Here is a 15,529-nt window from a genome sequence, read left to right as displayed (position 1 = left end):
GTCCAACCCCGGGCCACGGTCAGCACTGAGAACACATTTCTGATGCCCTGGCAAAGCATAAAAACACGCTCAAAAGCCTTCCGGCGCAGACTCGAACCAACAGAAATCGGGCTCCAATCTGAAACCTTCTGGATCGAAATCGAAGACCAGCTCCAGCCAACCACCTTCGACACTGAAAACGCTTCTGGATCTGAAATCCTCAGGACCCAAGACCCCGGCTCAGAAACCATTGGCACTAAAAGTTTCGGCACCAAACCAACTGTATGTGCCCGCTCCATCTCTGGAACAACTTTTCGATGCTCCGTCTAGCAAGCCGGAACTGAAACAACTAGATTTGTTCATCCATCCAACTACTGGACATATCTCTACAAAACTGACACTGAAAAGAAAACCTGAATCAGAGGAGGCCTACCATATTCTTTTTGAAGAGGAAGAATGTCGGGACTAATCCTTCTCCTCCTCCATCTCCTCCTTCTCCTCAACCTCAACACTTCATGATTTCACCTGAGCACTCACCACCACACACACCTGAAGAGCAGGATGATGATGATGGGGTTAGGGGTGGGGATGGGGACAATGTACCATTAGTTCCAGACCCCTGGACCGATTACAATATCAACTATCCCACGGGAAAAAATCCTGACCTTTACCCTACGAAACCCTCTCCACCGGATAACAGTGTAGGCTACATAGAGTTGTGACGTAGAGCTGCCAGCCAATTATCACGGTGGGCAGCTGCACAAAGAATCCCTTAAGGATGATTTCCTGTTTGAAACACTGAGCAGCACACAAAAGCCATCACACTCACTCACCATGTCAAAGGGTATGATCAGGCACGTTGATGACATATTTAATGACCCAGTCAGAGCCCGTATTCTTACCCCAAGGGTAGATAAGAAATACAAGCCAGCACCATCTGACCCAGCCTACATTAAGGGACAATTACCATTGGACTCCCTAGTGACGCCACAGAGCTAGGGTTAAAAAATGACAGTTAGGCACTTTGCAAAAAAAGGCTAATTTTTCACTGTGAAAATGTGGGGTGTCCACGTTGTGTTTTGCGCCATTTCCTGTCCCGGGCACTAGGCCTACACACACAAGTGAGGTACCATTTTTCTCAGAAGACTTTGGGGAACGTGGGGTGGGTGGAATTTTGTGGATCCACGCAGATTCCAGAACTTTCCACCACAGAAATGTGAGGAAAATGTGTTTTTGGGACAATTATTTAGGTTTGTAAGGGATTCTTGGTAACAGAACCTGATGAGAGCCAGTCCAGTCACCCCATCCTGGATTCCCCTGGGTGTCTAGTTTAAAAAAAGTATATGTTGCGAGGTTTCCTTAGCTGCCGGCAGAGCTAGGGTTTAAAAACTATAGCTAGGCATTTTGCAAAAAAAGGGGTAATTTTTCATTGTGAAAATGTGGTGTGTCCATGTTGCGTTTTGAGCAGTTTCCTGTTGTGGGCACTAGGTCTACCCACACAAGTGAGGTGCCATTTTCATCGGGAGAATTGGGGTAACACAGAATTGTAGAGCAACTTTTATTACTTATTGACTTTCGATGCATTTCTGCCTTCCAAATGAAAGACAATGTGTAAAAAAGAAGTCATTTTGAAAAATTACCTATAATTCTCACGCTAGTATGGGTATTCCCAATTTTGGAAATATGCAAATATCTACTGTTTCTAAACTCTATATTTTTGTTCCCATTTCAGAAATACATGGGTGCCTCTCATACTGATTTTTCCATGTATACCTTTTCCCAGAATAATTGCTATATACCCGGTATATAATAAAAATAAATTGCAATTCGCTGCTCAGTTATTTTCTCTGGGTTAGTCGGGTTCTTGGTGAACCTACAAGTCCTATATATCCCCACAACCAGAAAGGTCCAGCGGATGTAACGGTATATTGCTTTCAAACAGCTGTCATAATTAGAAGAAGTTACAGGTAAAAACGTAGACACAAAAGGCTGTTTTTTTCAAGTAAATTTCAATTTTTCCTATGTTTAACTTAGTTTCTATAAAGAAACCTTGAAAGATCTACACAAATGACCCCTTGCTAAATTCAGAATTGTCTACGTTTCTAAAATGTATAGCTTTCCAGGATCCGTTATTGCTTTCATCCCCATTTCTACCATTAACTGGAAGGTTAAAAGCACAAAAAATAGACTATTTCCCAGACAAATGCCAACACCGTGTAAAATAAATTGCTTTTGTGACAAAAGTCGGTCATTCCCTAAAAGCTGGGAAAATTGTGATTTCAGCCCCATAAACTCTTTTTTGATACTATTTGCAGGGAAAAGACCAGACTCTTTCATTTGCAGCACTTTTTTCTCTTGGGGAATCCACAAACCCTGGGTACCTTTAGAATCCCCTTGATGTTGGTAAAAAAGGACGCACATTTGGCGTGGATACCTTATGTGGTCAAAAAGGTACAGAGGCCTAAGCTCAAACTACCCAAAATAGCCAAAGAAAGGCTTCGCACGGGGGGGAAGGCCTTGCAATGAAAGGGTTAAGCATACTGGATGCTGTTGTTTATGTAGACACACTGTTAATTTACACACTGGGAAATTAAAATCATGCGTAATGGCTTGCTTGAGAAGTCACAGTGAATTCCATTGTACCAATAAGTGATCTTGGGTAAGGATGAGAAGGAAGGTAGTATTTTCTGTATGCACAATTCAGATATGTTCTACTGCTACAGAGAACTCAGATGAACTGTTTTCATAGCACTTCAAGATGTTTCAGAGGGGGGAGTTGATAAGTTTTGTTGTTCAGTTTCTTTCGAGGATTGCCTGTCCTTTACCAATTACAGTCTTAAATGAACTTCAGGTTGGCTGCTGAAAATAATGTATTCATGGCTGATTCAACTAAATGTCTGGAGGAAGTTGGAGCCAATAGAGGAAGTGGGTGGAGCTGGTGGAGGAAGTGGGTGGAGCCAGTGGATGAAGTTGGTGTGGCCTCCGATAAACATTTGAGCACCTGGACTTCATATTTTACCATTTAAGCACAGGTCTGGTGGTGTAGGCTTCCGCAAGCAAAGTTAATCCTAGTCGAATCCCCTCCGCCCTGCCAGATCAGTTATTAGAACTCCTTGAGACTTTTGGGCACCGGATTTACTCATTCACCAGTCTTGCCCTGCGCTCTGTGAATACTGCTTGTCTGTTGAGAAGATTCTCCCACGCACTGTGGGACTCGTTGGCCCAAGTCCTTCCTATGGTGTCTGAGGAGTTTTGGCTATCCTTTCCCTGGACATGCAAGACGGCAGTTATGCAGTGAAGTTTTCTGTTCGCTATAGCCTTGATATTGTGGATGCCTTGTCTGCTGTTCCTCTCTTGCCACCTGTGCTGTTTCGCCCTTTCCATGGCTCTGGTAGGTGATCCTAATGTTGTCAGCAGCCCCATTTCCCCCCTACTCCCCGGCCAGCAGTCTTTTCCCTCCATCTGTGGTTATGGCTGAGGACTCCATATATCACGTGATGAGCAAGGGCAGCCCAGTCCGCTACTCCATCTCCTCCCGCATCATTTCAAGCCTCTGTACTGTGTTCTTCACACCACACAGCCATTCTTTCGGCAACAAAATCTGCCACTTCATGACACGGACAAGTGGGTGTTAAAGATTATTCAGCAGCTTAATGCCCTCCCTTTCCTGGAAACCCTGCCTCCCTTGTAACCATTCCTAGAACGGCTATCGGACAGCCACCTGTCCCTTTTTGTCAGAGGAGCCACAGGGAGAGTGCGGATGCACGAAGTAGTTTGTGATTGCTATTTCTGCTTCTACCTGGTGCCGAAAAGTGACAGTGGGTTGTGTCCTATTCTAGATCTTCACCCTGAACCTGAGGAAAGCCAAATTATAGATGCTCATCGTGGCTCAGGTCTTGGTTGCCATCGATCCCAGAGACTAGACGCTATCAGAATGCTTATTTTCATATTCCTGTCTTTCAGATCCGCAGGTGTTACGTGCGGTTCACGATGGACCAGGAGCATTTTCAATTCACTGTGCTTCTGTTTGACCTCACCGCCGCCCCTCGAGTGTTCATGAAAGTGATGGCATTGCTCACAGCTCATCTGCAGACATCATGGGGGTCTTCCCCTACCTCACTGACTGGATGCTGAAGGTGGGCTTACCCCAGGCAGTCATCACCTACCTTTAGACTACATCGAACCTTCTCACATTGTTGGGGTTCACAATAAATGTGCTGAAGTCAAACCTGACTTCTTTGTAGCCGCTCCCTTTTCATCTGAGACCTTCTGAACGCTGTGCTGTTTTGCCTCTGTCTCAATCAGCGCAGACTCCAGATCTCAGTGAGGTGGACTCTGAAGCTGATGGCCTCCTGCCGGTCAAGAACTCCACATGCCATATGCGGGCTGTCCCAGTGGCTGCAACATAAAGGGGACTTCTCCGCACTTGTAAAGATTTTGGAGGAAACTGTACAGGACTTGCAGTGCTGGCTACAGGACCACAATTTGGTCAGTGGCATACCGTTTACCCAACCCCACTCACAGCTGACAGTGGTAACTGATGCATCACTTTTAAGCTGGGGCAGCCTTCTGAGAGAAGGAGAGATCAGAGGACTCTTGTCTCCAGGGGAGGCTGCGCTCCACATCAACCTGTTGGACTTACAAGCCATCCACTTAATGCTGAAAGCCTTACTGCCCTCCATTCAGGGAAGGGTGGTTCAGGTATTCATATACTACACCACCGCCATGTGGTACTACAACAAGCAGGACGGGGCGGGTCATGTACTCTGTACCAGGAGGCCCTTCACCTCTGGACGTGGCTGGAGCACTAATTGATTTTCCTGGTGGTGCAGCACCTAGCAGGATCTTTGAATGCCAGGGCGGACAAACTCAGCCATCAGTGTCTAGCGGATCACAAATGGCAGTTACATCAGGAGGTGAAGCAAAGTCTCTTCTGCCAATGGGAGAGAATTTCGCCTCAATCTGTTCTCCACTGCTTAGATCTCACAATATCAACATTTCTGTGTGTTGGAGTTTGCAAAGCGACTCTTGTTCGTAGACTCGTTCTGCGTAGAGTTAAACTCTGGACTACTGTGTTTTTTTCCACTGATACCCCTCTTGCTTCAACTTCTAAAGAAGATTAAGAAAGACTGGGCCCAAGTTATGCTGGTGGCAGCAGACTGGGCAAGAAGAGTTTGGTATCCCAAATTCCTGAGCATGTTTCCTATCAAGCTGCCCCTTCAGGAGCCCATCCTGTCACAACAGAGCAGCACCGGAGCCTACGCACACTTCTCCATGCTTTTTAGATTCATTAGCGGAATTTGAGTGCTTTTGACCTTCTTCCCAAGGTTGTGGGTGTCCCTCTACCAAATCTGAATACGTCTGCTGTTGGGCCAAGTTTGTGGCATGGTGCGCGATAAATAGGTCGACCTACTTCATTTTAAATTGTCTGATGTTTTGCCGTCTTTGGCCCAGCAAAGTCTTGCTTTGGGGACAATTAAGTGTCCTATGTCTGCCATTTTAGCTTTTTTTGCAATTTGTCTATGGGAGAAACATTCACTGCATAGACACACTTAGACGACTTACAGCACCGTTCTTCTGGACTTAAGGTAAGTAGGGGTCAAGGTCCAAGAAAGCACTAACAGTTCAAATTTACCTGCCCTTGGGTGCCTTGGTGCAGAGGTGCTTTAAGCGGTGGTAGCCTCGAACGCTACATTCTAAAGTCAATGGGGAAAAGTACCTGTAAGAAAAAGGCTACAAAAGGGAACTGGGGGACCATTCTGGCAGAATTCAACATGGGGGGCTCATCTTTGAGCGTCCCAGGACCAGAGATATACTATCCGTTTACGTGGGCCCGGGCTGGGGAGCTCGGGTGCAGAGGTGGTTTTTCCGGCGGATCAGTGAGTTAGGCTGTTGCGGTTCTTGGTACATCTGCAGAAGAGAAAAGAAACACAGCAGGGCCACTCTCGGTGTGGGGCTGGCCTCTCTTGAAGTCCCTCAACATGCAGGTAAGTTTTGGCTGCTGTAGTGTTCTGACGAAACACAAACAAGCCTTGGTACTTGCAACTGTCTCCAGTATATTGGGTAATGGTGCTGGGCGGTTCCGGTGGGTCCTAGAGAGATGGACCTGACTTCCTGGAGCAACAAAGGCTTCTTTTTGGGGTTGTTGTCCCTCGGTGGGTCACGGGGTCGACAGAAAACTGTACCGGGCAGATGTTATTGATGCCTGCTGCTGCATCGAAGTGGCTCCTCCATTCAAAGAGAAATATTGCTGGGTTAGTGAAGTCCTGGGCAGACCTCAAAGGATTTGGGCAGCCTGTTTTGCTTCTGGACGAGTCGGTGTCGGTGATTGTCGGGAGGGCAGCAGTCAGACAGGTCTTTGTGCAAGGTTATATGCTGGTCCACAATTCTCACATCTTCAGCTCTACTTTGTCTATTTTCTTACTGGTAAGTGAATCGAAGTTCGTGGTGTCATGGACCACCTAAACACTAAATTTAGGAGTGTAATGGGAAGAGAAGGGTGGTAGCCATAGGGCTACTTAAACCTGAGCTCACTGCACCCCCTATCAGACCACTTCCAGTGTGGAGTGTTCATAACCCTTACCCAAGATTCCTAGTTCCATGAAAAACAACATGGTGGAGCCCTTCTTTCGTGGAGTACATCAGGTAGCCCACCTTGGGGGTGTGACTATCCTGGAGGTGCCACATGCCTGCTGCATAGCTAATTTCCCAACTGCTAATTTCCCAACTGTCCTCGTGCCAAATGAGCCCTGAGCAGGGGGTGGTATTTCCCAGGTCTGGAGGAAACCAGGGTTGCATATTAACCCCTTGCCTGCGTCGGACGGCCCCCGGCCATCCGACGCCACGATGGCCGTGTGCGTTGACGTCCGGGAGCCATCCGATCTGCGCACGCGTGGAATTTCGCCGCACTGTGGCGAAATTCTGGCCGTGCCGAAGGGGTTAAAGAAAGCAGGGGTTTTGAAGGCCCAGGTCTTAATATGATAAATCACTAGCCATCATGCTAAAGGAGGTGTGAACACATTCCTGCAGAGCAGACATTGTTTCTGATCTTAGAGACGTGGGCTCTTACCTCCAGGGGGTCAGAAGCTTGTCTGTGGTGACAGGCTGGATGATACCAGTCAGCCAGCACACTAGATACTGGTAGGTTTTTCAGGGAGCACATTTAGTTTACCCTATATGTGCTTGTCATAAATCTAGTACTGGTAACAGTACAGATTTATTAAGTCAAGGTGTTTGATACCAAACACCATAGATTTCAGAAAAGCCATCATGTAGCTGGGTAATCCGCAATGACCAGTGCCCAGTACATATACCCAAATTGGCTTCCCTGCTCACTTGTACCATCTAGTAATTGAATTTGACAGCACAGGGGCATAGCTGCTCATGCAGATATGTCCTCATAGATGATATAAAGCGCCCTGCCTTAGGGTTACAAGGCCTGCTGTAGGGGTGACCTTCATATATTACATGCAGTGACTTTGGCATGGCACACTGAGCCAGCAATGTTGTGTTTTCGCACATGATTTGCACCATGTCACGCAGCCTCCAATGGCAGTCTGCATGCAATTTGTGTGTTGTCCCTTGGGGTTGCATAGTACATGCTGCAGCCCTTAGGAACCCCCTCTAGTACCTAGGCCCTAGGTACTTGGGGTACAATTTACTAGGGATTTACATTGGTGCTAGCGTGTGTGCCAACTGTGACACAAACACCTACTTTGTTTTAGGGAAAGAGCACTTGACACTGGAGTCTGGTTAGCAGGCTTCAGTGCACTGTCGGAGTCTAAATCCAGCACCTAGTAGTATTAATGGTGTCAAAGTGTGGGTGGGAAGGATTGCAACAAAATTACCGTTTCCTACACCCAGTGGTGATGCATTTCCTTAAAGGGCTTCAACATTTTCAACCTCCCTTTTTAATATATATGTCACCCCTAGAGTAGGCCTAACACAGAGCAGAGTGCAGTGTATTTATAAAGTTGGACAAGAACTTTTAAGTGTTATTGTCTTGGTAGTGAGGAGTTGGGTGTCTAAATATGTAATTTAAAGCCCTCTCTGTTGATGAAGGTCAGACTTTAAGACACAGTTCCGAAAATGCTACTTTTAGAAAGTTGCCATTTTCATTTCCTAACCATTTGCTGCCTGCATTCTGCGTCCTGATTCTCATGACTGTTAATAGTTGGCAGTTGGCCATTCTGTATCTTCCCAGGCAGTGAGATGAAGGGGGACTAAGTATTGGCAGGATGGGATGGGATGGGAGGGGTGGAGCTGTTCTCTACCCCTCTTACATTTCAAAGGGCTGCCTCCAGCACACTCACGAAGAAACTTGATACCAGTCTTTTGTCACACTAGACTACATGGAGTCTGGGCGAGGGAAGGAAGGAACTTTCCAGATCCAAATGTGGGAGTAGCCTAGACATTTTCCCCACTTAAAAGGCTGCCACTAGATACAAATATTGGCCCCTCAGACCAACTCTTCAGTACACTTCTGGATCTGCGGAGGCCACCCAGAAGGACTGTCTTGTACTTCAGAGGACTGCCATTCAGCTTAAGCCTGCTTTGTACTTCAGAGGACTGCCTTGCGTCTACCAGAGGACTGCTCTACCCCGTAAGAACTGCCCTTCTGCTTAAGGCCTGCTTTGTACTTCAGAGGACTGCCTTGCGGCTACCATAGGACTGCTCTGCCCCTTAAGGCTTGCCTTCTACCCTCAGAAGATTGTACTCTGTGAGGCGTGCCTTGTTGCTTGATCCTAGAACTATCAAAGTGACACGAGGGGTAGTTTGATGGCCTCCAGTGTGAGCTACAGGGACATGACATAAGCTTCAGAGTCCTTCTAACCCTGCACCTGGCCTCTACCTGAAGTGAGTCCTATCCCACCAAGTGGTGCGCAACCAGTCCTGACCCTTGAAAGTGGTGCTAAAGGGAATTCTTCAGTCAAAACTTAAGACGTAGAAATCATTTCTACCAAAAAGTGGCCTGAAAGCTGGCAGGAGATCAGGACCTACCTGCTCACCTATACGGCCAAGGTGCATTGCCAGTCGGCCTGACTTTGTGTTAGCTCCCACTACGGCCTTCTCAACAGCAGCAAAATAATGTTCAGCTGAACCTCTGAGCAACGGTATCCAGCCTCGTGGAGCCTTCTCTGGCTACAGCCTGCAGCTTCATCCCACTTGAGATTTTTAAATTCCCAAAAAATGAGAAGTTCAGAATTTAGAAATCTTCACTGCTACTCAGTCCAGCGCCTTTCAGGTGGCAATGCCTCCTAGGACACCACTGCTGCCCTACCCCACTGAACTTTACGTTCTCAGGAACTTTTCCTTTAAATTTCTTTAAGGTCCAAACATAAGTCGAGACTAGACCCAATCCACCCTGTGTATTAAAACCGTGCTTCATTGCTTCTACCCTTCCTTGTGATTGTTCTGAAAGACCTCTCACCATCTCAGGTACATCCTCTACCCTCTAAAAATTGGAATTTGCAAAAAAAAAAAAAAAATTCCACTACTAAAATCAACAGACTGGTTGGTAAATTGCATCTGGGATAGCACTAGAAACAGTATGAAATTACAGCATTCAGATGGTGTTGAGTTGAATCATTTCCACCCCTTATGTAGGCAAACGTTTTCCATCTATTAAAGAAGTCTAGTAGCTGCACAAAAGCAATCAACATTTGAGTGAGTACTTGTTCATCTGCATTTCAGACCTCCACTTAGATTTGCCTACATTAAACTATTTAGCATCAGAATGTGGGAGTTGGTCTGGGTAGAAAGCAAACTGTATAAGACAGAAAACGTGGTTTAAAATATCACCACTTCACAACTCTTAGATCACAATTTGGATATGCAGGACATCAGATCAAAACAAGCGTTGTGATTGAATTTAGGGTCATTTTACAGATTGCTTTAGTGGAAAGCCTGCAAAAGATGTAGCATAACCAGGGGCACTGGTAGATCACATAAACATGGTCAAGATATAGTTCGTACTAAATTCAGAATTTCCTTCCGATAGCTCCTCATGGAATATCCCAAGGTCATTTTTTCAGGAGTGCAGGTATAAATTATTTGCATTGTGCAACGTTTTTGCAATGTTGTCCTCACACATCAAGTCTCGGATGTGTCCGTGACCAGTGTCGCCTTTCCAAGTTGAAGAATATTGGGTTGATTCTAAATGCTTATTTCAGTATGTTCTATTGTGAAAATTATTGTTGCTAGCATGACTTCTTCAGACGCTACCCAATCTTTCCATACTAGTTATAATGGTTAAAGAACTGTTAAGTCATAGGCTTAGCATTGGTTCTACTATATCATCAGTGACAATGAAAGGTACTACGAGTGTAGCTCTTAAACTAACACAAGGTTATTGATCAGGCCCTCAGGAATGAAATCTAACAGATTTTTCAGCACAATTCATATATGTAGTAAATCTGCCTTTTCTGCATAGCCACCATAGATTGTTCGACTTTTTCTGTACACTGTTTTTATTTGATGTTCTAACTCTGAGCTTTACCACTGCTAAAAAGGTGCAAAGTATCTGTGCTCTCCACTTCAATTTGGTTAAATTGGCTTACCCCTTACATATTTATTTAACTTGCCTACCTGTTCCTTGTATATTGTGCAGCAAGATTTACACTGGCTCTCCAGCATCTGTCTAGCCAAATGCTTGACCTTAATAAGTTGTGACAGTGGGGGTGGACCCAGGAAATGTGTTAACTTGAAAAGGACAGAGGTAGGGCCTGCTCATTCATAGTTTAGTGTAAGGAGAGATCTGATGAAGGGAAAGGCTTTGTCACCATGGCCCACACTAGCTGCTAGGCTTGCTCCAAACAGAGTGGGTGGGAAGCTACCCTCAGAACTGGTTTAGAGTGGACACGGGTGAGGACTGCTCATTTCTTTGCTTTGGCCTCAACTCTGGGTGTACACAAGAGCTCTGCACATGCAGGAATGGTCCTGCTATCTTGTTGCCATTTTTTTGACCTAAGCATTTGGTGTCTTCTGCCTGTACCCTGGGTCACATGACTAGGTGTAGCTGAAAGTTGATATTGGAGTATTGCTTGCTCACAGTAAAACAAAAGGTGTTGACCGGATGAGCCGTTTCTGACTTGATGAGGGGGCAGAGCTGTCACCTACCACACTCGCACATCACAAAGTGTTTGACAGTAGTCTATTGTGACCCTAGACAATCTGAGGCCGGGTCAAGGAGGAAGTGAATGCCTGACACCACAGAGGGGTGGAAGCCTCTAGAAACATCTCCTGCCTGCTGCATGAGTGAAGGATTGGACCTGTTTCTTGAACCCAGGACCACCAGACTGGCTCTAAGGTCGAGTTGGCCTCCCTCCTGTTCAGAAGCCTCTGGGATGTAACAGGCATCTCCCATCTTGAACCCAGCACCTGAACTCAGTCTGTTGTGCACCTTGTTCCCCAAATTGTGCCATCCTAGTTCCAGAGCCTTGAAAGTGGACTTGAAGGTGCTCTGCCAGCCCAGCTGTGGTCCCAGCAGAACCAATGCAGTCCCTCCCAAAACTCTTCATAAAACGCTGCACAATGCATCCCTAGCGCAGGACTTCACACCACAGCCCTCAGTCTCTTTAGAACCGCCACTGCACTACACATCCTCGACGCAGGCCTTCGCATTGCAAGCCTTTTATCGATGACATCCTCAACGACAACGCACGACTACACATCACAAGCTCCACAACTTCATCGGAACGGGACGGTGCACAACACATGTTTGACACAGGACTTTGCTTCATAAACCCCTCTACGAAGGCATCGTGGACAACGATGCAGGACTTTGCATCACGACCTCGTAGCTCCTCTGAACTGCCACTGCACAACGCATCTCTACACCAGGACCTCTCATCGCCTGGGCTGAGCAGCACATCCTCAACGTGGGACCTCGCAACGCTCTGTGACCTGTACACACCACAGCATCGTATAGTTTACCATCACAAGTTCACCAGTACCCTCATTCGCATCCCCATCCCCCCACACCACAAGTGGTGAAGAATCACTGAGACCAAATGGACCACCACCCTCAACATCAACAGACCCAACCCCTCCGAAAACCTCGAGCAAGATGTTCGCATCTTCTCTGACTGGATCCTTAATTGCGCTAATCCTGTCGCCCGCATAAGGAAATCTAACACCAGCAGATCCAGCAAGCACCCCAGCTGGTTCCCAGCCAAACTCTGACCATTAAAGAGAGAATGTAAGCAACTAGAAAGAAAATGGAAGAAAAGCCCCACAGACCTCAGCACCTTCAAAGCAGCCCTCGGCAAATATCACCACCTCAGGGCGGCGAAGAAGGACACCCTGTTTAACCGTATCGAGACTAGTGCTAACCGCACAAAGGGGCTATTCTGCATCATCAGAAAAGTTCTCCTGCCCCTCAGCCACTGAGTACACGATCCAACCCTCTAAGGACTTCTGTGACCCTTTCGCAGACTACTTCGACAAAATGTCAGATCTCTACTGAAAATGTTAGCTTTAACGGACCAACTTCAAGCAACTCCTGACACCAGTTCACCGACTGGACTAGCACATGACACCACAGCCATCATGAACACGATTCACTCTTGAGCACCTACCAACCCCTGTCCCACCATGCCTTCAACCTGGGACAGAGGAAATCAGCAGCATCTTCACTCCCATCCTCACTGCTTCCATCACCACGGCCACCGTTCCTGACTCATGAAAGCACGCCGAGGTCAAGCCACTCCTGAAGAAACCATCCACCAACACCAGCAAACTCTAAAACTACCGGCCCATCTTGCTGCTATCATTCCCTGCCAGAGGTCTGGAAAAAGCCATGAACCGAACACTCTGTGAACACCTGGAAGAACACAACATGCTCGAGGCCTCTTAATTCAGTTTCCACGCCAACCACAGCACTGATCGATGCAGTGGATGACATCAGAGCCCTCCTTGACCAAGGAGAGAAGGTAGCCCTAATCTTGCTCGACCTCTCAGCAGAGTTCAACACCATTTCCCATCACACCCTCACCTCCAGACTCCACCACATCAGCATCCGGGACAACGCCCTCAAGTGGATCAACTCCTTCCTCAAAGGACGCACCCAGAGAATCTGCCTACCATCTTTTACCTCTGAACCCAAGACAGCATCTGCGCCGTCCCTCAGGGGTTCTCCTAAAGCCTCACCCTCTTCAACGCCTTAATGATGCAGCAGGTCGACATCGTAAACACCCACGTCCTCGACATGATCTCCTACGCTGACGACACTCAACTCATCCTCTCCCTCACCGATGACCACGAAACCACCAGCTCCAATTTCAGGAACGCCATGACCAGCTCCGCTGTTTGGATGAGGTTCAACTGTCTGAAGTTGAACACAGACAAGACGGAAGTGCTCATCTTTGGAAAAAACACCTCACCATGGGACGACACCTGGTGACCCACCTCATTCAGGTCAACCCCTATCCCAACAGACCACACCCGCAACTTCAGCATGATCATCGATAGCCAACTCACCCTCAAGCAACAAATCAACGCAATGTTCTCCTTCTGTTTCACATCCTCCACATGCTACAAAATATTTTCAGATGGATCCCAGCTCCAGATGTCAATTCAATGAAATGTCCCTCGTATACAAAGCCCCACACAACATCGGACCCAATCACATAAACCACTGCCAGATTTTTCACCAACCCACCAGAGAACTCCACTCCACCTTCCTCGCAGACCTCCAATGCATTTGTCAAAACCGCTGCGGAGGTCATTCCTTTTCCTTCCTCACCGCCAAATCTGGAATGGACTCTGCTTCCACCTGCGAACCGCGCCCTCCCTCTCTGACTTCAGGAAAGTACTCGAGACTTGGCTGTTGGACTACAGGCCATCAGTTTCCCAGCACCTGGATACCCCCGCGGTGAGAAACCACCCTGTACAAATACTTGATTGACTGATTGATCCAAGATTTAAGGTACTCTTGTTCAGCAGGCCTAACTTGGTCCCTGTATGTAGCCTGCACTTCATCCCGGTTGGCCTGAATGTGTGACTTTGCCCCGGTCTGGTGCGACCAGATAACCACAGTTGGTGCTTTCAGCTACTTGGCACTATTTTTGCTTAAATCTTTAAAATTGCAAATCTCCGTTTCTACTGATTGTATGTTTGTCGTTTTGGTCTCGAATTATTCATTACATTTTGTTTTCTAAATTGGTGTGGGATTTTTCTTGTGTTGTGTTTTTACTTTATTTCTGTTTGAAGTGATGCATAAATGCTTTACACTTTGTTACTTACGTTAAACCTAACTGCTTTTGTGCCATGTTACCAGAGGGTTAAGTACAAGTTAATTTGACAGAAAATGTGGTTGCTGCTTGATTAGGGTTTAACCCCTCTCAATCAGTGGCCCAATTTCCAACAGACTTGAATTTGTTTTTTGACCATTCTTATGTGTTCCCTGTTTGAACCCATCCATAGATGTTCCATCCGATTGCTTGCCCTGAAGAGAGTCTTCTTAGTGGCTATAACATCGCCCAGAGGGTGAGTGAGCTTCGGTCACTTTCTGTTAACCCTCCTTATACTTCCTACTACTCATACAAGTTGGTTCTCCGGATGTGTACATCCTTCTTATCAAAGGTGGTGATGCCTTTTCAAGTTGGCCAAACTATTACCCTTCCAACATTCTTTGCTCCACCTCACCCCTCTAATGAAGAGGAACGTCTCCATTGCCTAGAGGGCTCTGAGCTTCTGTACTGATCTAACTAGACACCCCCACCGAGTGGACGATCAGTCTTTTATTGGATTCTTAGGTTTGAAGAAACAGGCTATATCCCACTGGATCCTGCTCTTCATTAAAAATCTACTACGCTTTAGTAAATATATATAAGACCAAGGGGTTTAGCACTAATCACCCAGCACATCTAGGCAAAAAGCAAACGGAGACAAACACACAAGAAGTTGTGTGGGGATCAATCAAGAAAAAATATATAAGGTAGGAAAAAAACTATATCAGTTCCTTGCACACAAAAATGAGGGATACTCCCACCTCTACTTAGTCCCTGTGTTGTGTGTATTTGTACAGTACTACATATAATTTTCAATTTGTTGGACTCCTCTTCTTCTGGTCAACCATTTTTGTATGTCTTTTTTTTTTTACATTTTATGAAAATTATATATAGTACTGTACAAATACACACTTCGCATGGACCAAGTGGAGGTGGAAGCACCCCTCATTTTTGTGTGTAATAGACTATCTCCCCTCGGATTGCCGGGATATTTGTATTGTTTTGCAACTGGAAATATAATGGATGGGTAGGAAGGGACTGGGAACGCTTTTTGTTTTTTGAACATCGAATTCTGATGTTTTATGTGTAATATTTCAGGCTGTGTAAAAATACCTTTTTTTTTTTTTTTAAAGACAAATATAGGTTTGAAAGAATTGTGGAAAGTTCGGTGAGTGGTTAATTATTTAAAGTAACTACCTGGGGACTAGGCTCTCAAGTGGAGGAGCTAATATCATTTTTTCCTACCTTATATATTTTTGCTTGATTGATACCCACACATCTAAGAATGTGTTTCCCTCTGTGCGCTTTAGTAAATAAGC

The 15,529-nt window shown here is 46.2% G+C and overlaps 1 protein-coding gene across 5 annotated transcripts in view; it reads left to right on the top strand.

The window, feature by feature from the left end:
• PROSER1 (proline and serine rich 1) overlaps positions 1-15,529 on the top strand; it is a 209,071-nt gene that overhangs the window by 189,478 nt on the left and 4,064 nt on the right. For 3 of the 5 annotated variants that reach the window (XM_078657236.1, XM_078657237.1, XM_078657240.1), the window contains one exon: positions 14,404-14,466. The exons of the other annotated variants lie outside the window; for them this stretch is intronic. In XM_078657236.1, coding sequence (XP_078513362.1) covers positions 14,404-14,466 — 63 coding nt within the window. The remainder of the gene's footprint in view (positions 1-14,403; positions 14,467-15,529) is intronic. 5 annotated transcript variants of the gene reach the window in all.

The sequence above is a fragment of the Lissotriton helveticus genome, chromosome 8 (genome assembly GCF_964261635.1).
Source record: "Lissotriton helveticus chromosome 8, aLisHel1.1, whole genome shotgun sequence".
Classification (NCBI taxonomy): Eukaryota; Metazoa; Chordata; class Amphibia; order Caudata; family Salamandridae; genus Lissotriton; species Lissotriton helveticus.
Note: the sequence above shows the minus strand (reverse complement) of the source record. Positions and strands in the feature narration are given on the sequence as shown.